A 25537-nucleotide genomic window follows, 5' to 3' on the forward strand; every position below is an offset into this window, starting at 1 on the left:
GGAGTTCTGTGTGCCAAGTTTGGTTCAATTCTATTGTTGATGGAGTTCAGAATGCTCTCTGATTACTCCCAAATAACAAAATCATAATTTTTTGAGTGATGGTCACTCCTTGTGTAGTGAGACGTTTTGTTGCCAAATTTGGTGTGATTTCGTTCATTGGTTCTTTTGTTTGTAAGGTACTCATTATGCACAGGGCATTTATATATATATAGATTGTTATTATACTCTATGCACTTCTATGGGATTTGGAATCGGCCTTGCAAAACGAAAAAGAATCCTAGAGAAGGAAACACAGGTTTCTCTTAATGTAAAGTGCCATTTATTTTATCTCCCCGTGATGAAAATATTGAGTTTCTTAAAATAAAATTAAAAAAGGAAAAAATAAATTGCACTGTCAAAATACTCAAGACATTCTCCTGAAAACACTCCCCAAAATAATAACCGAAGCTGAAAGAAAGAGCACACAAATCCAAAAGAGAGAAAGGACCCCTCTTAACAGTAGAACATCATACTAAATATTATTTTTTCCTTTTCAAAATTTAAATAGAGGCAAAGAAAACATACTTTCTTCCCCCGACCTCCCAACCCCAGCACATACATACACACCTGCAAAAGCCTCATTGTCCAGAGGGGAAAAAAAAGTACACAGAAGCACATTGGGGTCAGGCAATCTCTATGGAATTGTGGACAACTTACATATATATATTTGCTGTTATTGTTAAAAAGCCTTCGGAAATACACCAGATATCATGTTTTATACATTCAGATTGCAAAGAGTTTGCTTGCTCCCCATTCGGGGTTATGACGGTTGGGCAGTGGGGAGGAAACTATTGGAAAGGAAGGAAGATGTGGGAAAACCAGAGTTTGCAACAGATAACGGGGCCCAAACACGTGTTCTCTTGATGCAAAAAGGCGTGAAAACCCATCGTCCTTTTCTCCTCCGTAAAGAAAACCTCCAAGTCGTTGGAAGGACAAAAAGGGAGAATGGACCCAAAACAACTCAGCGAAGGGAGTCCGAAATGCATCCGTCAAATAAGTTAAAGGGCATTTTAAGATAAAGACCATTCCATTGAGGGTTTAATCTGAAAGCTTAAGCCATTGTGAGATATATATACCCCAATTGAAGGGATTTGAACCCCAGTCAACAGCATTTAACGGGCGGACGGAATGCAATGGTACAAGGGAGCGGTGAAATTCGGCCAAAGACGTACCATAGTGACGCCTTTGACTGCAAAGGGATGGCAAGGCAAAGCCAGCCCTAAGATCCAACCATCCTTTAATTATTCTTGGGTTTTAATGGATAGTATTAGCTCTCACTTTCGGGTCAGACTTAGTCAAACACAAACCTTATGGCAAGGCAAAGCCAGGCCTAAGACCCAGCCATTCCTTACTTTATTCTTCTTTCTTTTTAAATATTACTTGGGTCAAACTTGAAGGCCATAGGGTCCTTTCAAGTCAATCACTCAGAGGGCACCGCAGAGCTAGGCCTACGGTGCTCGACACAATAGTCTTTTGCTTTATTCTTGTCTCAAGTCATCGAATCACTCAAAAACCAGCTAAGGGAAGGAAATCATCGGCAAAAAGGGAATTGAGCGGTTGGATGGTTGTGGGGAAGACAGTGGCATATTTAGGGGGACCTGAGGGAAATCCCGGAGCTGGACAACAGCTCCAGAAAAGGTCCTCCTTCAGCTTGAAAGAGGGGCTCGTCCTTTGCCACAGAGAGCATTGGGTGCAGAGGCAAAGCATCATGACGCCTCTTGGGACAAAGGGAAGAGCTTAACAAGATGGGAAGGAAGGAAGGAAAGCCCGGTTTCCGAAGCTGTGGGATCATTAGATCATGGCCCAGCGTGGTCATGGCTGCCACGGCTACTTACTGGCAACCATATCCCTTTTGCAGAAGAACCAAGTGGAGATGCCGCTGAAGGAGCTGTTCTGGGAAGCAGCCCGCTCGTGCCCCTTCTCTCAAGTCTGGGAGAGAGGGGCATGCGGGGTTTTCGAAGTCATAGTGCTCTGCAGAGCAAAGGGAAACCCCTTGCAAAAGCAGGAGGAGAATTGAGGACCGAGGTCCAACTCTGTGTGTTAAGTGCATAGACAGTGGCCTTGTCGTTTTGGGAGACTTTGATGGGAATGGGAAACAGGGAGCGAGATTCGAGGAGAGCAGGAAGGGAGTTTGTGGCTGCCTTCCTCAACCTCGCAGCTCGCTCTCTCCCCCCGATCCTGACGGGTTTGTTGGAAGTGTATGGGCCCTGACCACACCTGCTGCGACCCCTAGATAAGGCCTCGCTCTGCTACAAGCCGTTCTGTAAGTGCATCAAGGAAAAAGGAAGCAAGGAAGGAAGGAAGATGTGCTCCTTTGGTGAGAAGTCAGCCCTTTCTTTTCCTCTCCCGCCCTACTCAGGAGAAAAGGAAACGGAACGAAACAGGAACATCACAAAGAGAAAGAGAGAAGTAAAAGCTGGCGTCTTGCTGTAGGATGACAGGGTGATTTCCCCGCAAAAGGCGCTGTGCCTTTTTTGGAGCGAAGGGAGGAAGGGGAGAATAGAGGAAGGGCAGGACAAGCACAGTGGTAACCGAGAAAGGAAGGAAAGAGGGACGGAAGGAAGGAAGGAAGGGCCGCCAATGGCAGCAGGCAAGCAGGTGCACAAAGAAAGAAGAAAGTGTGTCTGTGTCTGTGGGGGATACAAGAAGAAGAAGAAGAAGTAGAAGGCAGTTTGCGCTTGGCGTTCACATGGCGGTGCGGGTGGGAGTGCTGGGCTGGTTCAGGCGCAGCGTCTTGCAGAGCCAGCCCGCGAAGTCCACCTCTTCCACCTCCGAGCGTTTGATAAAGGCATGGTTCTGGACAGAGGGGAAAGAACAAGAGAGGGGGAGAAAGAGTGCGGTCAGTCGGGGCAACATCTCCAAAGTGCGGATGGGGACGAAGCATTGGGAGGCAAGCGAGAAACAGGAACAGCGGGTCTGCCAACTCTTAGCTACAGCTTCCTTTCAATGACCATGAGTGACTCCTGGTCAAAGGTGTCAACCTCAAGGCTTGTGGGCCGAATCCAGCCCTGTGTCATTCTAGGGGGCCTTCCTCCAGACACCAGACTCCCAACTCCTGTCTTTCTCATCCTTAGACATTGCAACTCGAGCTGATGAGAGTTGGGAGTCACAATTGTGTTAGTGCTGGTGTGTTGCAACTCCCATTACCTCAGGTAATCAGAAGTGAGGGGAGTTGCCATTCAATTACATTTGGGGACCTAAATTGGGTAAAAACTCAAAACCATGGACCATTATGTCAAAATATTACAGTTGGTCCTCTGTCTCCACAGATGGCATGGATCCAACGGCCCTTTGAAGGCAGCCATAACAAGGTCATTTTGGCCCTCAATGGAACGAGTCTGATATCCCTATTCTAGACGCTAGTTTTTTATTTAGTTCTCTAAGCCGGAAACTCACATTGACCAAATCGGAACAGATTGGTTCTGCCAGCACAGATCGGCACAGAAGGGCATCTGTTTGAATAATCTATCCAAACGACAGAGCTCTTGTGGCAAATAGGCAGGGGCCTCGCCACACACAAGAGACCCGCGGAGGCAAAGCAGACAAAAATACACTTAGGGATGGAAGAGCAAGGCTCCTTGAGCTCAGCAGCATGCAGCCAAAGCCCAAAGCAAAACCCTTCCACTGAAAACTCAACGCTCGGTTTCTTGCTCCAATTTGCAAACCATCCCTGAAAATAAGCCTTAGTCTGATGCTAACAAACGTAAGCTCTACCCCACAAAAGAAGCCCAAGACAAGCATCAGTCTCATGGATGCCCCTTCTTTGGAGGCTTTGAAATAGAGACTGGATGGACATCTGTTGAGAGAGCTTTGATGGTGTCTTCCTTTATGGCAGAATGGGGGTGAACCGGAGAGCCTTTGGGGGTCCCTTCCAACTAGGACTCTACCATATATCTGTATCTACATAGCCGTCTTGAGTCTCCTTCGGGAGAGATAAAATAGGTTATAAAATAGGCTGGGCTTTAGCCCAGCAGGTTAACCAACCGAAAGATTGACAGTTCGAAGCCCGGATCACGGTGAGCTCCTGACCTTTAGACCAGCTTCTGCTTACCTACCAGTTCAAAAACAAATGTGAGTAGATGAATAGGTACCGTGTTAAAGCGGGGAGGTATTCAGGCATGGCATATCGATCAGAAAAAGGAGGAATTTTACGAACAAAGAAACCTCTTCGGCAGGGAGATGGAGTGACAGCAGCCACCCCCCCCCCCCCCCTCGGTGGCCAGAACCGAGCACCACCTCCAAGATGCTGAATGATGGGAAAGCCTATATATACCTCTATCTGTTATCTGTCTTCTCATTGTATAATCAGCATTGAATGTTTGCCATGTATGTGTTCTGTGATCCGCCCTGAGTCCCCTTCGGGGTTTTTTTTTTGTCGTGTCAGGAGCGACTTGAGAAATTGCAAGTCGCTTCTGGTGTGAGAGAATTGGCCGTCTGCAAGGACGTTGCCCAGGGGACGCCTGGATGAATTGATGTTTTTATCATCCTTGTGGGAGGCTTCTCTTATGTCCCCCCATGAGGAGCTGGAGCTGATAGAGGGAGCTCATCCGCCTCTCCCCGGATTTGAACCTGTGACCTGTCGGTCTTCAGTCCTGCCGGCACAGGGGTTTAACCCACTGTGCCACCGGGGGATCTTCCCTTCGGGGTGAGAAGGGCGGAATATAAGTACTGTAAGTAAGTAAGTAAATAAATATCTATGTCTATCTCGGGGAGATGAACTAGAGGGCCTTTGGGGGGGGGGGGGTCCCCTCCAACTAGGATTCTGTATCTTCGATTTATATCTATATAGCCACTTTGAGTCTCCTTTGGGAGAGATAAAGCGGGGGTATAAATGATAATAATAATAAATTAATAATTAAAATTAATAATATCTATATAGCCACTTTGAGTTTCCTTCAGGAGAGATAAAGTGGGGTATTAATAATAATAAAATATCTATGTCTATCTCAGAGAAATGGACTGGAGGGCTGGTGGGGTCCCCCCAACTAGGATTCTATGATTCTATCATCTATCTACCTCTATACAGCCGCTTCAAGGCTCCTTTGGGAAAGACAGATAAATATATAAATATTTATAAATAAATAAGAGATAAATAAATATATAAATATTTATAAATATTATACACACACACACACACACAAACTAGAGATAAATATATAAATATAAATGAAAATAACAATAACATTAATATGTCTATCTAAAGGAGATGGACTGGAGGGCCTTTTGGGGGTCCCTTCCAACTAGGATTCTATGACTCTATCATCTATCTCTATACAACTGCTCTATACAACTGCTTTGAGTCTTCTTCAGGAGAGATAAAGCAGGGTAGAAATACATAAATAAATATAATAATAATACTAATATCTATATCTATTTCAAGGAGGGCCTTGGAATCCAGCGCGAGGATTCTACAGCCCTATTTCTCCATGAATCTGCCAATGTCTACGGGGCTGGATGGCCATCTGTCAGGGGTGCTTTGATGGTGCCTTTCCTGCAAGTAAATCATGGCAGGAAGGACGAATAACCAATCGAAGGCACAATTCTGTGACAGATTGGCTGCCAAGCGGAGCACCGTCTTCACATCATTGGTTTGTTTTGACAGCCCGGATTTGAATGGAAGAGCTTTTGCAACCCTTCTGGGAGAAGGAAGAGGCTGAAGCAGGCGGGCGCATGCAAAGGGAATGGGACACGAAAACCAGAAGACCCACTTACCATCAGCATCTTGAGATCTGCCCGTTCTGCGGGGTTTTTAATTAAGCTGGAAGAGAAAAAAGGGAGAGACAAGCATGAAAGTGGATATGCTTTGGTTCAATTTGCTACCCCTTCAAGCCCAGGCAGTCTGGGCTCCATCCCGCTTTATGAGGCTCAGCCCCATGCCACCTTAGGGAAATAAAGGCACACCCTTACCATTTATTCACGAACTCTTGAAAGTCCTGCGTGAAAACCCCGGGCGGCAGCTTCGGCGGCGGCTGAAACGAGAGGGAGACGGGACATTCAGACTTAGAAAAGAAGAACAAATGAGACAGGAAGCAGAAGGAAGGCCGGGAAAGACACAAGGCCTGGCAAAGCGATACAAGAAAACCAAGACTGCCCCTCCCACCTATGCGTTCAAATTTTTATCCGCCTTGAATGTTTGAAAGTCCATTCGGACTGCCTACCTCGTTCACAATGTAGTCCAGCAATTCAAAGATGGCCATAGCAGGGCGGCTGTCCATCCCGTGGCCTGCAGCATCAAATGGGATAATTTATTTATTATTTATTTACAGTTTTTATATTCCGCCCTTCTCACCCCGTAAGGGACTCAGGGCGGATTACAGTATACACATATATGGCAAACATTCAATGCCAGTTTGACAAACAACATATACAGACAATACACAGGCTATTTAACTTTTTTCTGGCCGCCAGGGGAGCTGCTGCTTTCATCGTCTACCAGCAACACCAATGAAGTACTTCCGCATTCCACATTCCCCGGAATCTTTTCTTTATGGCCTCATAAATTAGTTAATTTAGCCTCCCACACAAGGTGGTACCTTATTTTCCTACTTGACAGATGCAACTGTCTTTCGGGTTGCAAAGGTCGACAACAGGCTACACAATGGCTGGACACCCACTCCAACCCGAGCTGGCTTCGAACTCATGACCTTTTGGTCAGAGTGATCTTAATGCAGCTGACACTCAGCCAGCTGCGCCACAATCCCGGTGCAAGAGGGATAAGAGGGACCGTGAGAAGGAGTGCTCTTGCAACATGATACATATTAATGCAAATTTAAAAAATATTATTAATAATAATAACAAAACACAATATGAGGATTTAAAGATCGAATTGCAAAGACTCTGGCACAAGCCAGTAAAAGTGGTTCCAGTAGTGATCGGCACACTGAGTACAACAAAGCTCCTTGAGATGGAAGATGGAGCTACAGCACCTCTCCATGGCCGGAGTCGAGCACAGCCTCTAGATGCTGGAGATGGAAAAGATGGGAAAGCCTTTGCCTCTGTTTATGTACTGTCTGTCCTTGATAATTGTATAACGGCATTGAATGTTTGTCGTATATATGTGTTCTGTAATCCACCCTGAGCCCCCTTGGGGAGACAGGGCGAAATATAAATAAAGTATATTATTTTTAAAGTAATAATAGTTAAAGGGACAACAGGGAGCACAAGAAGCAGTGGGCTTACCACACATTAAAATTAATCTAATATGTGAAAATATTATTAATAGTAACAAAGTAATAATAATAGTAATAATTAAGGGGGCAGCAGGGAGCACGAGAAGCAGTGTGCTTACAACACATTAGGATGATTTAAAATGTGTAAATAATAAGAGCAATAAATAATAATAATAATAATAATAATAATAATGAAAGGGACAACAGGGAGCGTGAGAAGCAGTGCGCTTACAGTACTTTGAACATAATCTAAAATTTGATAATAACAATAACATTAGTAATAAATTATAATAACAACAACAGTGAACATAATCTAAAATTTGAAAATAATAATATTCAAATCAAATTAAATCAATAATATTAGTAATAAATAATAATAATAGGAATAATAGTAATAGGAAGTAGTACACTTACAACAAGTTCTTATTAATAACTAGCTGTATCCGCCATGCGTTGCTGTGGCCAACCTTCCCTCCCTCTTTCTCTCCCTCCTTTGCTTCCTCTTTCCTTCCTTCCCTCTTTTTCTTTCCCTTCTTCTTTCTTCCTTCTCTACCTGTTTCTTTTCTCGCTTCCTTTGCTCTTTGGTTCCATCCTTCCTTGTTTCTTTCCTTCCTTCCTTCCTTCCCTTCCTCCCTCTCTCTCTTTCATTCCTTCTCTCCTTCCTTCCCTCTTTCATGTATTTCATTCCCTCCCTCCTTCTCTACCCTTCTTTATTTCCTTTCTTCTTCCCCCCTTCTCTCCTTCCTTCCTTCTCTACCCTTCTTTCTTTTCTTCTTTATCTCCTTCCCTCTTTCTCTCCCTCCTTTTCTCCTTCCTTCCTTCTCTACCCTTTTCTCCTTCCTTCCTCCCTCCTTTCTGTTATGTGTGTTTGTGTGTGTATATGCATATATGTGTGTATATACGTGTGTTTGTGTATATATGTGGTTTTGCACGTACGTTGTAATGTATTTCTTTTTGCTTTTTAAGTCCTTTCTGCTGTGTTTTTCAGTGTTTTTATGAGTGATGGTCACTCGTTGGCCTGAGAGGTGCATTGTGTCCAAATTTAGTGTCAATTCATCCAGTGGTTTTTGAGTTATGTTAATCCCACAAACGAATATTACATTTTTATTTATATAGATAACAGTAATAATAATAGTAATAGTAAAAGGGACAACACGGAGCCTGAAAGGCAGTGTGCTTACAACACATTACAATATAATCTAAAGTGTGAAAATAATAATAAAAAATAATAATACGGTAATAATAAATGATGTCACAGGATAGCACTGAAACCTATCTCCTTGCTCCAGCTCTCCAAGGAGAGAGTTGTAAGCCTGAGAGCAGCCATGAGGAAGGGCTCCTGGAACTTAGCAACCGACATCCCCACCCAGAGTCGCCTACCGCTGATGGGACGCCCAGGAGGGCGGGGCCGGGGCGAGATGCTGTGGTATTCTGCTTCGGCCCCGTCGAGCACAGGCCGCCCAAAGATGACCTCCAGCTCCTTGCCATCTGGCGGAGGGATGGGGTACCTCCCGATGGAGAGCTCCACCAGAGAGAGGCCCATGCTCCAGATGTCCGACTGGACCGAGTAGTGAGTGCCTTGGAGGCGCTCAGGCTGCGGGGGGCAAAAACAGGAGAGTTAATACAAACAAAATGTCTTGTTGAACGCTTTTGTGGCTGGAATCACTGGACAGTTGTGCTGTTTCCAAGCTGTATGGTCAATGTGTTCTCCTTTTTTGTTTGCATCTTCAGAGGACCTCATGGTGGTCAAGCATGTGGAGTCTATAATATACCTTTGGAATAATGTCCAGGGTGGAAGAGAGAACCACTTGCTATTAACCAAGTCTAAAGGGTGCAATGAGCAAGCCTGATTTGCAAGCGTTTAAGTGAGATCCCTACATTAGCATGTGAGTAACTGAGAATATTGCATAGTCCATAGTGAGGAGGACATCTGCCTGGAAGTAGCCAGGCCTTTGTTCCCTTGGAGTGTTTACTGCCTAGAGACATCCTTGGCCTGGATGGTCCTCACTAGCCCTTTATTGTTTGCTGCCATGAGAGGACATAATAATAATAATAATAATAATAATAATAATAAGAAGAAGAAGAAGAAGAAGAAGAAGAAGAAGAAAGCAGAATTGACAAAAGTAACTGGAAAAGGTGACCCAATATGAGGATTGCAAGATAGAACTGCAAAGACTCTGGCCCAAGCCAGTCAAGGGGGTTCCAGTGGTGCCTAAAGAACTTGGCCTGCAGTTAAAAACTATCAGCGCTGACAAAATTACCACCTGTCAGCTGCAAAAGGCTACCCTACTCGGATCTGCACACATTATTTGCCAATACATCCCATGGTCCTAGACACTTGGGAAGTGTCCAACGTGTGATCAAATACGTCATCGTGATTTTGTTTTTTTGTGAACTAATCTTGTTATGTATCTAATAATAATGATGATAATGATAATGATGTAGCCTGGTCTTTGTTCCCTTGGAGTGTTTATTGCCTAGAGACATCCCTAGTCTGGGTTGTCCTCACTAGCCATAAACACTCCAAGGGAACAAAGGCTAGGCTATTATTATTATTGTTGTTATTATTATTACTACTAGCTTGGGGACCCGGCATTGTTTGTTTTGGAATGTTAGGTAATATCACTTAAGTTTGGTCTGTCGTTTGCTAGATTCAGTGCTCTCTGGATAAGGGTGAACTACAACTCCCAGATTCCCAGGGCAGTCAGTCATGTTAGGTCTGTCTGCCAAGTTTGGTCCAGATCCGTTGTCGGCTGAACCCCCTTGGGCATTCATTCTGCACCTTATCTTTCTTCTTTGGAGTATGCGTTTGGGGGTGATCTTGATAGCCATCATGGATCGAATTAACCTGTGGTCTATCCAGCAGTCATCAGCACTTGTCATGGCTCTGTGAGAAGCACGTTGTGGCGGTCTCTGTGCAATTACATAGTCTAAGAGGTGCTAATGCTTTGACCGGGGGTGCTTCCATGAGGTCTTGAGCTTGTTTTTCTGGCAGAAGAGTGTGTTGGTGATGACAAGGTTGTGTTCCGCACATTTGGTGAGAAGCAGGATGCCATTCGAGTTGCTGTTTCCAGACCTGTCTTTTGCTATAGGATAGTGTCCATCTAGTGTTGGTGCATAGGAACTTATGATGGTTGCCTATTGGTTTTTGGCAAGGTTAATTCGGAGGGTTGAAAGTTGTCCGTTAATGCCAATGGGTGCTTTGGTCAGGTGCTTCACCAGGTCATTTCTGATAGCAAAGCCAACTCCGTGTATTCTTTGTTCTTCTCCAGGCAGTCTCTCTTTTTTCTTCCTTCAGCTGTCCTTCGGCTCTCAGAGCCTCCTGAAGTGCTGCTATGTCCATGTTAAAGTCCTCCAGCTGCCTTGCAATAGCAGTCATGCATTCGGGGGGTTCACTGTCAGTGTTGTCCAACAGTGTCCGTATGATCCATGTTCCAAAGTTTTTTTTTCTTATTTTGGCTGCAGGATGGTGACCCCTCTGGATGCGGCAGTCCAGTCAGGGATAAGAGAGGCAGACTATGTTTAGGGCACCTTTTCTAGCCCCTTCCCCATGTGGGATGAGGAGAGTGCATCCTAAAAAGGGCTGCTCAGTCATGGATACAGCTGCTGGACTACTCAACTGCCTCGGACCTTGAGGTAGAACAACTGAGTCCATATTGACCGCCCACGTGCCAATCTGTGACTAAGGGCTTCCAGATTTCACAGTCCTGACCCCATCACCACTCGCTGATTGCCATGGAACTTTAGTTGGTTTTTATTTTTCTTGGAAGATGCGTGTGCATGAGTTTTTTTTAATGTGTGGAGGTGGGTGCACAGCCCATCAACACACAGTCTTCACAGAGTGAGGTCCAACCAGTGGAATGGTTAACACAATGATGGTAGCTTCTCAATCTCTTGCAGCTTTCTTCCGCCTTAACAGGCGTTGTAATATGTACCATATTATCCTCCACCTGCTGTGCCGTTGAGGTCTTTGGGTCTTCGGATTGTTCTTGGTCTGGATCCTACCCTGTGGCCTCTCCTGGGAGTGCATGACCCTGGTGGTTACGCCCGCAGGTTCACTGGAACACGCAAGCTCCCTTACCATGACAAGGTGCTAATCCATCAAGTGGGGTATAAATATTAATAACTAGCTTGGGTCCCTGGTGTTGCCCAGGTTATTTGAAAAAGTCAATTTTGTAATTGTACAAAATGCAAAAGGTTGTGGGTGAACTACAACTCACATTATGTCAGGTTAAGCCCCTGAAACTCCATCAGTACTTAAAGTTTGTTATGTTGGGCAAGTTTGCTCTAGATGCAACATCGGTGGGGTTCAGTTGCTCTCTGGCTGTAGGGTAAACTACAACTCCCACTATGGTGAGTCAGTCCCCTCAAACCCCTCCAGTAGGTTGAGTTAGTCATGGGGGTTCTATGTGCCAAGTCTGGTCTAGGTCCATCATCAGTGGAGGTCACAGTTTCCCTGGTTGTGGGTGAAGTACAACTAGAAAGGAAGGTCAGTTCCCCCAAACTCCTCCAGTAATCAAATTTCGGCATGTCAGGTACATGTGCCAAATTTGGTCCAAATCCTTCGGTGTTTAGGTTCACAGTGCTCTCTGGATGCAGGTGAACTACAACTCCCCCAAATCAAGGGGAATTTCCCCCAAAGAGCTCCAGTATTTTTTATGGGTCATTATCTATAAACATACACATAATAAAAGTGAAAATATGTCACTTTTATTATGTGTATGTTTATAGATAATAATAATAATAATAATAATAATAATAATAATAATAATAATTGTATATGTCAACTGCGGTATGATAATAATAATAATAATAATAATAATAATAATAAACTACTGCTTTTATGTTAAGCCACTTTTGAGTCCCTTTTGGGGAATTAAAGTGGGGTATAAATAAATACAGTAATAGTAATAATAATATTAATAATAATGATGTAAAATATAATAATATAATACTAATAAAAATAATATATAATAATAATATTTTAAATTGTACGCTAATGCTTTTAAGTCACTTTGAGTCCCCTTTGGGCAGATAAAACAGGCTATAAATAAATACAATAATAGTAGTAATAATAATAATCTGAAACTGTGTTGGAAATTTGTTTTGGAAAGTTGAATTTGAAATTTGAAACCTCAAGCTTTCAATGAAGCAGCCTTTGTTTTAAAACGCAGAGCACTGATGCCACCCATATCTCATGTCATGTTATATGTGCTGTCCTCGGGTCGATATGTCAAGGGACGACACACTTCCAATTCGCAATGTACTAATAGTAATAATACCAATAATACTTTTATTTGTTACGTTTTGAAAGTTACCCCCCTCCCCCCCAAAAAAGCAGAGGAACTCACAGACATATAGGAACGCGTGCCCACAAAGGAATTTGCCATGGAGTCAATGAGCTGGCCGCTGACCCCGAAATCACAGAGCTTAATCTCCCCCCGAGAATTCACTAAGATATTCGAAGGCTTCACATCTGCAAATGGGTTCAAATACAATTAAAAGAGAGAGAGGAAGGAATGGTAAAAGCAATACTAGAGTTAGCACTTCGGAGCAAGAGCAGACCCATACTTATAAGCCAGACTCAACAATGTGGGTGTCATGATAAAATATGCTGTATAGTTTGAGTGAGATTGTATGAAAGGCGTACGAATGCGGCCTAATTGGGCTGAAGATACCATTCTAAGGAATGAGGCCTGGAAACCTACAAGAAACAGGTGAAGAACTCATGGACTGTAATTAAAAATTGCTGATGAGACTTGAAACAAATGATTAACTGTTGACATTGCTGACTTGATGAACTCTTGGTGGAAAAACAACTTGTTTACATTGCCAAAGACAATGGTTCTTTTAAGTAAGGAAGTCAACACTGTGTCTTCTTACAGAAATGTTTACAAGGCTCCTTGATAAGGAAAGTCAATTAAACAAAATCAACATCTGTCCAGGAACTGATGGAATCTGTCTGTCAGTAATTTACAACTTTCAGAACCACATCAACAAAAAATACTACACAAAAGGACCCTTCTCTCTCAGAAAGAGTGTGTCAGACCAACTGAACACCATTTCTGAACACCATTATGAACAGCCGCCTCCTCTCAAGAAGCTGATCATTTTCAACAAGAATGGTAAGAATGCTTGATGAATGATGAATAAATGATTGAATGTTAGAGTATATGTGTAAATGTTGATGCAATATCCCCCTTTGTCCATGAAACCAATATAATTATTATAAAACCCAGTACTGGAGTCTGTGTCCACTTCTTTCTCTGAAAGTGCCTGATGCAACCTGTTTCACTAAAAGCAGAATAAAAAAACCTATTTAATGTTTTTTAAAAGTACTTATGACATGGGCTCTCTTGGCACAGAATCCATACTCTGTTCCCGTTCTCACCTCTGTGCATGATCTGGTGCTTCTCTCGCAAGTAGGCCAGGCCTCGCAGAACCTAGGGCAGAAAAGGGGCATTTGGTTAATGAACTACAATTCCCAGAATTGTGGACCAATCCCTCCCAAACCCCACCAGTATTTGAAGTTGGCCACATTGGTTCTATGTGTCATGCTTGGTCCAAATCCATTGCCAGCTGGGTTCAGTGCCCTCTGGATGTATGTACTACAACTCCCATAATGCAAGGTCAATCTCCCACCCCCAACTCCTCTAGTATACTCAGTGGGCCAAGTTTGGTCCCAGTCCATTGTTAGTGGTGGTCTGTTTCTCTGGATGCAGGTGAACTACAACTCCCAGAAAACACAATCAACCCCCCCCCCAAAAAAAAACACCTTTCCAGTACTTCCAGTTGATCTAGTATGTTCAGTTGCTGAGAAATTCCTGTTTGCTGTGTGCCATAGAAAATAGGGAAGAGTTAAGGGAGAGGCACTGGGAGGGATCATGTAAATTCCACACCTATGGAGAGAGTAAGAAACACTGGGATGTCTGTGGTGGAGGAAAAACAGAAAATCTAGGATGAAATTGTCCCCAAATGAAAGCCTTCACTTGAGTGGTGGGTAGTACGGTGTTTGTGGAGGACATTGGCAGGGCTCTTGGACATGTTCATTGGGCTCACTATAATCTGCAGCTTCATTGGAAGGAGGGCCATTGGCATCTCCTGAGTAGTGGGAGCTATAGCTGTTTGTAGAGGCAGGAGCCTGTCTGTGTGAGTGGACACCCCAGCCACAAACACATACATATTTTCACTTTTATTATGTGTATAGAAGATAGATTGCAAAGGCTCACAACAGACCCGAACAAAACCCAACAGCTGGACTCACTGCAATGCTGACTTTCCCCAGGATTTCTTCGGGGATCCTCTTGGCTTCCTTCAGGACTTGATCGAGGGAGCCTCCATCCTAAAAACAGAGGAGACATTTGGTAAGAAGAGCGAGCCCTTCTTCTTTCACCAGACCCGGCTGACTACTACAGAAGCTTTGATGGGATCTATATGCCCAACAAGTGCAGGCCTCTGAGTCCCAGAAATCGCCATTGCCATCTTGCTCAATGGCCAGGGATGCTGAGAACTGGAGTCCAAAACCGGTTGGAGAGGCTTGAAATAGGCATTCATTGTGACTAAGCAGAGAAAGCAATGCTGGAATAATAGAGGGTCTTGGGAGGAAAATCCAACTCCCACCCAGAACAAATCCCACATTGTGCAACATAACATTTCAGATTCTCTACTCCCTGTTGTCTCAGATAATGTCTGACGTTATGCTTAGTTTAGATGCCTTATTGTCGAGACAAAGACTTTCATCACTGTATGGTAACATCAAGTCACCAGATGGCAGCATCTCTCTATCGAGGGGGGAAGTATTCTTTTTGCTGCCAGATCCTCCTCTAGATATAGCTTCGATTACACAATGTCACACAATTTTTGTTCCTGGGTCAATGTAATTTCCTAATTGGTTCTATCATAAAAACATCGGGAAGGTTTATTAAAGAGCAAACACTCTGTCTTTGCAGGGGGGACCTCATGCAGCACATTTTGCTATAGTTTCTCTATGATTATCTGATCAGAATCTCAACTAATTGAACCTAGCTTTTAGCGTCCAGAAAAACAAAGTCTCTGGAGTATAGCAATTACTTTCAAAGTAAGGACGGCACAATTAAACAGGAAATAACACTTTCAAACCAAGTACACTGTTCAAATTTTGTTACAAAATGTTATTCTCAAGACGCTAACAACAACAGGAGCCCTCTTTTAATACACTGTGCATTCTACTATCTATATAAGTAAAAATGTAATGTTCGTTTGTGGGATTAACAGAACTCAAAAACGACTGGACGAACTGACCTCAAATTTGGCAGCAAAACATGGTCTAATCCAATCTATGTCTTTCAAACAAAAAAACTGTAAAAAAAATTGAAGGGGAAATAACTTAAAACTCCCCAAAAAGAAAAATGCCTTACAGAGCATATGCAAAAGCCCCTCTCCCCATTGCACGAGAAGAATGAATCACCAACCATTGTGAGGGAAGAGAAGTCTCGCCATGGAGTCCCTTTCCATGCAAGAAGGCAGAGTCCTTTTTCTTTTGGGGAGGGGAGGGATTGAGTAAAGGAAAGAGGGAAGGAAGGAAAAGGCCTGGCCCAAGGGAGGGGAGGGGGCTTGGCGAGGCAAGCCCTGGCAGCAGCTGGAGCCACCACAGCAGCTCCATGAGGGCCACGTGGCTACCAGGCAACTCTTCCCCCAAGACCAGAGGATTGCAAGGCAAGCCTGACTGCAGGAGAGAGGCTGCACCCCACCCCCCTCCCCCCTTGGGTGAAGGGAGGATGCAAACCATGAGAAGACCAGCAACTCTCACACTTGGGCTCCACATCCCCCCTTCCCCCCCCCCCCCAAATACTTTAAAAACCCTTACAAACTGTCCCGGAGGAAGGAGGGGAAAGAAAGGGAAAGGAGAGAAGAAAGGAAGGAAGGGATTGGTGAAGAGAAGAGAAGATTATGAATTGAAGGAAAGGTAGAAGGAAAGAAAGAGGAAGGACTGGACTATGCTGTGACTTAAAAGAAGCACTGCTTGACTATCAAGCAAAAAGTGGGTGCTAGAAATAACATCATATGAAAGCTGACTGGCACAACCTGAAGATCACAACCAGACACAGTGAAGACATCTGTCCTTGCTCTTTGCTACTCTGCTGCTGAGTACACATGCTCAGTGTGGAACACATCTCACCACATTAAAACAGTGGATGCGGCTCTTAATGAAACATGCCACATTTTATCACAGGATGTCTATGACAAACACCATAGGGGAAACTATACTGTTTAGCTGGTATTGCACCACCTGACATCCATCGGGAAGCAGCAGCCAGCAATGAAATGACCAAGGTAGTGACATCTCCAGCCCATCCTCTATTCAGATATCAGCCAGCATGCCAATACATTAAATCAAGAAATAGCATCCTAAGATCTACAGAAATACTCGCAGGAACACCTCAACAAGTGAGAGGCCCAAAGTGGCAGACTCAAACCTGGAAACTCAATCAGCGGTTGAGACCGATGAGACACTCCCTCCTAGGCACACAAAAGACTGGGCCACTTGGAAGGCACTGAAAAGGCTGCACTCTGGCACCACGTGATGCAGAGCCAACCTTAAGAAATGGGACTGCAAAGTAGAGTCTGTGACATGCAACTGTGGAGAAGAACAAACCACAGACCACCTACTACAATGCAGTCTGAATAATAATAATAATAATAATAATAATAATAATAATAATAATACTTTATTTGTATCCCATCCCATGTCCCCACCAGGGACTTGGAACAGTTCACAGCAAAAATGGCAGCCATTCGATGCCAGAAGTACACAATAAATAAAACAAATAATACAATACACATTACATATGTATCCCAGACATCATTGCATGTCCTGGGCATTCAGAAAAGTTACAGTCCCAAACTATTGTCCACTTTCACCTAATCACCTGGGACCTGAAGACGTTGTAACAAGCATATTCTAAGTCTGGACCGGGGGCCAATTGCCACTGGCCAACAGCCTCTGTCAAAAAATTTTATAATATGCATCCCGTGTATGGTTTTTTTTTTTTTTTTTTACAACTGACAATCAAATTAGGTCTTGCAAAACCAACAAATTAATCTTAAAATCAAATTTTGTCCAGTAACCCCCTTTTCCATTTTGTATCTTTGATCAGAGTCTAAAATTTGAAACAATGAAAAACATGGCATTTTTTTGTTTTGTTTTTGATAAACGATTCAAAATCAAATTACATATTTTCATTTTTTTATTTTGGATGGTCAATTGAAAAATGAAAGAATGAGTGATACACGGATTCGTATGGCCCTCAATGTTTTGTACTTCTGAATAAGATAAACTATTAGTGTTATTACCCTGTTCACTTTTTGAATTTAGAAGTTTACAGTGAGCATTGAACAGTGAATGATACGGAATGTTTCAAATGAACAGAGCTATGTTTAATCTCCCCAAAAGGTTTTTTCCCTCCAGACAAGACTTCTTCTTTGTTCTATGTAGTCTTCAAATATGAAAGTCAGAGTGATTTTGGTAAAAACTTGTTTAGATTTATTTGTGTTGTGTGTGAAGAATAGAAAAGTATGCCATTTGCAATAAATGGTTCATTTGCATGTAATGTTAATTATTCAAAGGATGCCATTTTCATCTCACGAAATCTGGCCCTCTTTGCAAAAAATTTGGACACTCCTGTGTTATAATTTTGGGAAGCAGAAGAGGGAATGTGGCCTCACCATGTGCTCCATACAGATGCTGATCTCCCCATCGCTGTAGAAAGCGCCATAGAAGCCCACGATGTATGGGGAGTTGCATTCATGAAGCACCTGGAGCTCGCGGATGATCTGGTTCCGGATGGCAGGCTTGATCTCCAAGTGAATCAACTTCAAGAAAAGAAGGAGAGAAACGCAACGGTGAGGAACAAGCCCAAGAACCCTTTAACTGTTGCTTCCCAAGGGCACCAAACAGAACGCAATCAATGAAAAAAAGCTTCAATACTGTTACAAAATTAGGGGGTGGGGGGGGGGGTCGTTTCTAAAGTGTTTCCGAAACTGGACAGGGTCCATATCGTAACCATAACGAGTTAAATACTTTTTCTTTAAGGAATTGTGCCAATGGGGAAACTTCAGAGGCTCCTTTCTCCCTTGTTGTTTGTATTTATAAAACTTACAAATTAGATACAACTTACGACTTAAAAATGAAGATTTGCATACCCTTCAAAGCAATAAGAACCCTATGCCTCCAATAGAATTTATTCCTGAAAGATTGTCCCTGTCAGCAAGACTACATCTTTTTATGCAATCGGTCAAGAACAGCACAGCGTCAATAAGGGTCTGATCACTGCAGGGGTCAAGCCAGAGCATTTTGGGGGCCCCGCCCTCACCTTCCGTGCCATGATTAGCCCTGAAGGTTTGTGCTGTACTTTGGTGACCACCCCGCCGTTGCCGGCTCCCAGCTCTGAAATCCTCTCAAAGTCGTCATCTTTCAGCTCTCCAACTTTGGCCTTCTGTGTGAGGAAGGCCTCCAGCCGCTTCTTCTGCTGCTCGTCCAGCTCCAGCTCTTCCAGCTTCTTCTGGAGGTCAACAAGATGAGCTCTGAGGAAGGAGAAGAGGGAGAACAATTGGGGTCCCATGAATCCCCTCTCTATACGCCAGGCATGGGCAAACTTCAGCCCTCCCTCCAGGTGTTTTGGACTGCAACTCCGACGACGTGTGTATGCAGATGATCCCTTGATTGGCTTAAGTGCCCGGTTCAAAGAGGACAAAGGCATGGGCCAACTTTGTCCCTCCCTCCAGGTGTTTTGGATTCCAACTCTCACAATTCCTAACAGCTGGTAGGCTGTTTGGAATTGTGGGAGTTGAAGTCCAAAACACCTAGAAAGGGGGGGGGGTGAAATTTGCTCATGCCTGCAAAATGGTTGAAAATGTGACTATTCACTAGCTATAGACTTCAGCCAGTGTGCTGGCAAATGCATCATCAAGAGAAACCACTTGAGGTTGCCATGGATCCCTAAAATCCCGGTGCTGAAAATATCCAAGGGATAGGAAGCTATTTCCAGCCCTAAAATGAGACACTTTCAGCCAATTTTAATGACATTTTAGCAGGGTGGGCCAAAGGAGGGTGTTGTTATTCAGGAAAGCCGATGTACATGTCGCTTTTCCTAAGAATCAACTCTCTCTGAACAATACATCCAAGCCTCAAGCTTCCTAAATTGAGGACTTCATGCCTTCTTTTCCATTCCTGGGACAAGAGAACTAGCATGGCATAATATTAATATTCTTCATCACTAGGATACTACATCTTGTTGATGGGAAGCTTCCCACCAGAGTGGAAATCATCTACCAGACAGATGGCAAACTATTTAACCTCAGCAGACTGAAAGCCAAACCAATGTCACAACAACATATTTTATAGAATCCAATATGCCGATGACAACGTAGTCTGTGCGCATTCAGGTGACCTACAAGCCATTCTAAACACCTTTGCAGAAGCATACGAGAAGCTCAGCCTCTCGCTGAACATTGAGAAAACCAAAGTGCTCTTCCAGCAGTCACCAGCCAATCCCTCTGCAATGCCAGATATACAGCTTAATTGTGTGACATTAAAAATGTTGACCATTTCAGCTACCTTGGCTGCCACCTCTTCACAAAAGTCAACATTGACACTGAAATACAACATCACCTGAGCTCTGCGAGTGAAGCATTTTTCCCAAATGAAGCAGAGACCAAGGCTTGTTTACAGTTCTTGTCCTCCCAACCCTGCAAAAGGCCTGCAAAACATGGACTGTCACCAGACGTCACACTCAAGTCCTGGAATGATTCCATCCTGCAAATCTCTTGGGAAAACAGGCGGACAAATGTCAGCGTGTTGGAAGAAGAAGCGAAGACCACCAGCATTGAAGCGATGCTCCTACACCATCAACTCCGCTGGACTGAAGGCCACGTTGTTCGAATGCCTAAAGATCTCCCTCTCTCAAACAGTTACTCTACTCCCAACTCAAAAACGGAAAACAGAATGTTGGTGGGCAGGAAAAGAGAATGAAATATGGGCTTAAAAACTGTGGCATAGACATTGAGAGGGAACTGGAAAGCCCTGGCCCTTGAGTGAAGCACAGCTGTGACCAGCAGTGCTGCGGAATTTGAAGAGGCACGAATGGAGGGCAAAAGGGAGAAACATGCCATGAGAAAGGAGGCACATCAAGCCAACCCTGAGCAGGACCGCCTTCCACTTGGAAACCGATGCTCTCAATGTGGAAGAACATGCGGGTGAAGAATTGGGCTCTACAGTCATCTACGCATCCACTGACAAGACACGACAATTGGAAGGCCATCATACTCAGACAACAAGGGACCGCCTAAGAGAATAACAATAACTTTATTGTCATTGTACACTGTACAACAAAATTAGCTTTCCCCAGCACACATCACAAAACAACACACCCATCCGTCCACACAGCCCCCAATGCCACATCAATGCAAAGCCATGGAGTTCAATATAGTTCCAGCTCTAGGATAAAAGCTGACTCTCAGTCTGTCTGTCCTTGCCTTTGTTGCCCTGTACCGTCTGTCAGATGGTAGAGATAGAGGCATCCAGATACAGGCATCCAACTGGAAGCCAGGGTTTCAAATCCCTACCATGGAAATCCACTGGGTGATCTTGGGCAAGTTACACTCTCTCGGCCCCAAAGCCAAGAGATCAACCGCTCTCCGAGCAAATCTCTCCAAGAAAACCTTGCTATTGGGTTGACATAAGAAAGGAACAATACAGTGACACGCAACCAAGGATCCCTTGTAAAAGTCTTGTGCAGGCCTATAACCAAAATCTGCCTGCTTCGCATAATTCGGGGCTTGGAAGTGTTTCCTAATGCTAGCTCATTTGCCAGACAAGTAATGGCAATGGGTCCTTGGAATCGGCCTGAGCAGCGAGCAGGAAGCCGAACCCAGCTTCCCAGGACCGGGTCCCAAAACAGCACTCTGCAAAATGAATGAACGAATCAAAGTGATACTCTGCCTCTCCACAACGTGACAGAGCCAATTCGCTGTAGCAGCAAGTCAACAATCTATTGTGATATAAGAAACCCTTATCATCACGTCCATGTCCCTTCCATTCCAAAGCCTGTATCTACCCATTTAAATGCCTCTCCTGGGCCCCTCTTCTCCGCCTTTCTGCACCAAGCTTCACTGTGTCTCATAGACAAAGGTATTCTCGCATTCTGATTCTCCCATAATCAGCCTCCCATCCATTCCATCTGCTTCCCGAGACCCCCTAGTTTATCCATGCAAGGAATTCCCTCTGATCCCCTTCAAAGACCCCCCTCATTCTCTTTCAGCTGCCTTCTTCCCCCAGACGCTACACAACACACTAGGGTTTCTCCATCACACCACAGCTGCCATTATTACTATTAATAACATACATTATTTCAGCCCCATTACTAGCTGCCTAATACTAGCTGCCTAAAACACAGTCATCTTCCTGATCTGGGGCCTGATGAACTCATTGCTGAACACCAAGGATTAAAAGGGGAAAAAAACCCAAAGCATCTCAATGGGTCTAGCTAGGACCAGTACAATCAAAATGTTATCTATAATAATAATACTGGCAATACGACTTGCAGCAACACTGGTAACATTGCCTATATAATCAGCAGCAAAGTTGATGAGAGTATGAGCAAAAACACCAGCAAAATGAACAGTAGTACCAGCAATATTAATATGCTAGTAACATTGTTCATATAAATGATCGTTGTCAGCATATTAACAGAGGAGGCAACATGATCACCAGCAGCAACCTCTGCATTGCCAATATTATTACTAATATCTATGGGGAGAGGTAGGCAATTAACAACAACAACAACAACATCCTGGTTATCAGTGGCAACACACCAACATTGGTAATATTGGCAGGAATATCAGGAATATCAGGAATATCCTCACAAATATGGCTTCCTCATTCGCCCAGTCTCTCCTTCTTTAAAATATTACATTTCCCATTATTATCTCTGATATGATGATGGGGATTATAAGTAGATGGTAATAAATGAAGAACATTATCAGCAGCAACATTTGCAAATGATTAAGAGGATTGTTTCTATGGGCAATTGATCTCATCAGCCTTGGCAAAAATAGCAGGAATATGAGGAATATCATTAGGAATGCTCACGGATTATATTAGCAGTACTATTAATAATGTTCACCGATAGTATTAGGAATTATTAGGAATGCCCACAGACATGAGCAATATTATTATTAATGCTATTAAGCGAGGTTACTAAAAAATTTCAGATACACATTAGTGCAGGTTGAGCATCCTTTATTCAGAAATCACTCAAAATCTGAGAGTGATCCTGACACAAAATTTAAACATGGTGCGTATCATGCATAATTGCAAAGGTTATACTCATCACCCATTAATAATAATAATAATAATAATGAAAATACAGTTTGAGACCTGGATGTAGACTCGAGTCCCATTGTCAATTTCAAAGTATATTACTATTATTATTATTATTATTATTATGCAAATACAGGTTTAAGACCCAAGTGTAGACTCGGGTTCCATCGCCCATTACAAATAAACATCATAACGATGACAATTATTATTATGCAAATACAGGCTTGAGACCCAAGTGCAGATTTGGGTTCCACTGCCCATTTCTATCATCATCATCATCATCATCATTCAAATATAGGCTCACATGTAGACTTTGGTCTCATCACCCATCACAAATAAATATTATTTATTATGCTAATGCAAATATAGGCTCGAGATCCAGGCACAGACTTAGGTCCCGTTGCCCATTACAAATTATTGTTATTATTATGCAGATACAGGTGCAAGACCCAAGTGTAGACTTGGGTCCCATCTCCTATTACAAATAAATGTTATTATTATAGTTATACAAATACAGACTTGAGTCCCATCACCCATTACAAATTATTATTATTATGCAAGTACAGACCTGAGACCCGAGAACAGATTTGGGTCCCATTGTCCGTTACAAATTATTATTATTATTATTATTATTATTATTATTAAAATATAGACTCTAACCCAAATGCAGACCTGGGTCCTATCACCCATCACAAATAAATATTAATAATAATATTATTATTACGATTATTATGCAAATTCAGACTTGAGTCCCATCGCCTATTACAAATTATTATTATCATTGTATTGTCAAAGGCTTTCATGGCTGGAATCACTGGGTAGTTGTAGGTTCTTCGGGCTATATGGCCATGTTCTAGAAGCATTCTTTCCTGATGTTTCGCCTGCATCTATGGCAAGCATCCTCAGAGGTTCTGAGGACCTTACAACCTCTGAGGATGCTTGCCATAGATGCAGGCGAAACGTCAGGAGTGAATGCTTCTAGAACTTGGCCATATAGCCCAAAAAACCTACAACAACCCTATTATTATCATTATTATTAGTATGCAAATATAATCTCAAGACCCATGTGTAGACTTGGGTCCCATTGCTTATTACAAATTACTAGCACTATTTATTATTATTATTGTGCAAATATAGGCTCAGGACACAAGTATAGGGTCCAATGAAAAATAAATATTAATTATTATTATGCAAATGCAGGCTCAACTCTCATCACCCATTGTAAATAATAATCATCATTATTATTATGCAAACAAAGCTGGAGATCCATTGCCCATTACAAATTATTTTTATCATCATTATGCAGATATAGGCTTGAGACCCAAGTGTAGACTTGGGTCCCATTACCCATTACAAATTATTATCAATATTATTATTATTATTCAAATACTGGCTCAACACCCAAATGTAGACTTGGGTCCTATCGCCCATCACAAATAAAGATTAATATTATTATTATGCAAATATCGACTAGAGCCCCATCACCCATTACAAATTATTATTATTATTATGCAAATACAAGCTCGAGACCCAAGTGAGACTTAGGTCCCATCGCCCATTACAAATTATTATTATCATTATTATAATTCCTTTATCTGATTTGTCATTGATCCACTCCTTTGGGTTTCACGCAAATCTTCCATTTGTCAAAATATATGATCCTGTACTATTCTTTTCCATTTCTTGACAAATAGCTAAAATTCGGATAATAATTTATTATTAGACTTGGGTCCCATCGCCCATCACAAATAATCACTATTATTAATACTATTATTATGCAAATACAGACTCAAATCCCATCAACCATTTCAAATTATTATTATTATTATCATCATTATTATTATTATATAGGCTTGAGACCCAAGCGTAGACTTGGGTTTCATCGCCCATTACAAGTATCATCATCATTCTTATGCAAATATTGACTCTAGACCCTGGTGAAGACTTGGGTCACATTGCCCATTACAAATTATTATCATTATTATTTATGTATTATTATTATTATTATTATTATTATTATTATGCAATTATAGGCTCAAGACCCAAGTGTAGACTTGGGTCCCATCACAAATAAATACTATTTATTATACAAATGCAGGCTCAATATCCATCGCCCATTACAAATTATTAATTACATTAATGATAATAATTGTAATGGGCAATGGGGCTCAAGTCTACACTTGAGTCTGGTAACTGTATTTGCATAATAATGATGATAATTTGTAATGGGCGATGGGACTTCAGTCTGTATTTGCATAATAATAACAAGATATTTGTGATGAGCGATAGGACCCAAATTTAAAATTTGGATCTCGAGCCTATAGTTGCATAATATTAGGTGTAGACTTGGGCCCCATCGTCCATTACAATTATGATTATTATCATTATGCAGACACACGATTATCATTCGCCTTGTAATGATGAGGAAGGAAGGAGGTTGCTTTAGAGCCCTAGCAACGAGAAATATGGTAAACAGAACACATGTATCCATCTCAAGCCTGGGCCCACTTCGGTCTTCCCTCCAGGGGTTTGGATTACAACTCCCACCATTCCTAACAGCCTGTGAGAAATGGTGGGAGTTGCCGTCCAACCCCCCTGGAAGGAAGGAAGGCCGGCCGAAGTGGGCTCAGGCCTGGTGCACCGGCGCTGGTGTCCCTCACTCGGCTCCGTGGGCGGGCTCCCCTGCGGCGGGCACGGGGGCTCCCTCGGCGATGGTGGGGGTGATGTTGAGGGCCGGCGGGACCAGCTTCCTCTTGGCCGGCATGGCGAAAGACGCTCCCTCGGGAGAGGGTCAATCCTCTCGCTTTCTTTCCTTCCCTCCTTCCCTGCTCTCCTTTCCTCAGTGAGGGCCCCGCCTCAGTGGCGTGGGCGTCCTCATGGCCCGGATCGAGGCCCCAGACTCGCTCGCCAAAGAGCACCAGCCCCACACGACCAGCCCCTCCGGAGGGAAGCGCGGAGTGAGCGCCCAAGG

At 43.1% G+C, this 25537-nt stretch overlaps 1 protein-coding gene across 1 annotated transcript; it reads right to left on the reverse strand.

Annotated features, from left to right (window-relative positions):
* Positions 1-296: 296 nt before the first annotated feature.
* On the reverse strand, positions 297-25537 carry MAP2K2 (mitogen-activated protein kinase kinase 2). Its single transcript, XM_060786165.2, has 11 exons — positions 25227-25537; positions 18560-18770; positions 17913-18059; positions 14473-14550; positions 13600-13651; positions 12560-12684; positions 8589-8802; positions 6198-6262; positions 5947-6008; positions 5752-5797; positions 297-2835 (listed from the first exon to the last, which is right to left on the reverse strand). The coding sequence occupies exons 1-11, from the start codon at positions 25328-25330 to the stop codon at positions 2725-2727; spliced, it is 1215 nt and encodes a 404-aa protein (XP_060642148.1). The 5' UTR covers positions 25331-25537; the 3' UTR covers positions 297-2724.

This window comes from Anolis sagrei, chromosome X (genome assembly GCF_037176765.1).
Source record: "Anolis sagrei isolate rAnoSag1 chromosome X, rAnoSag1.mat, whole genome shotgun sequence".
Classification (NCBI taxonomy): domain Eukaryota; kingdom Metazoa; phylum Chordata; class Lepidosauria; order Squamata; family Dactyloidae; genus Anolis; species Anolis sagrei.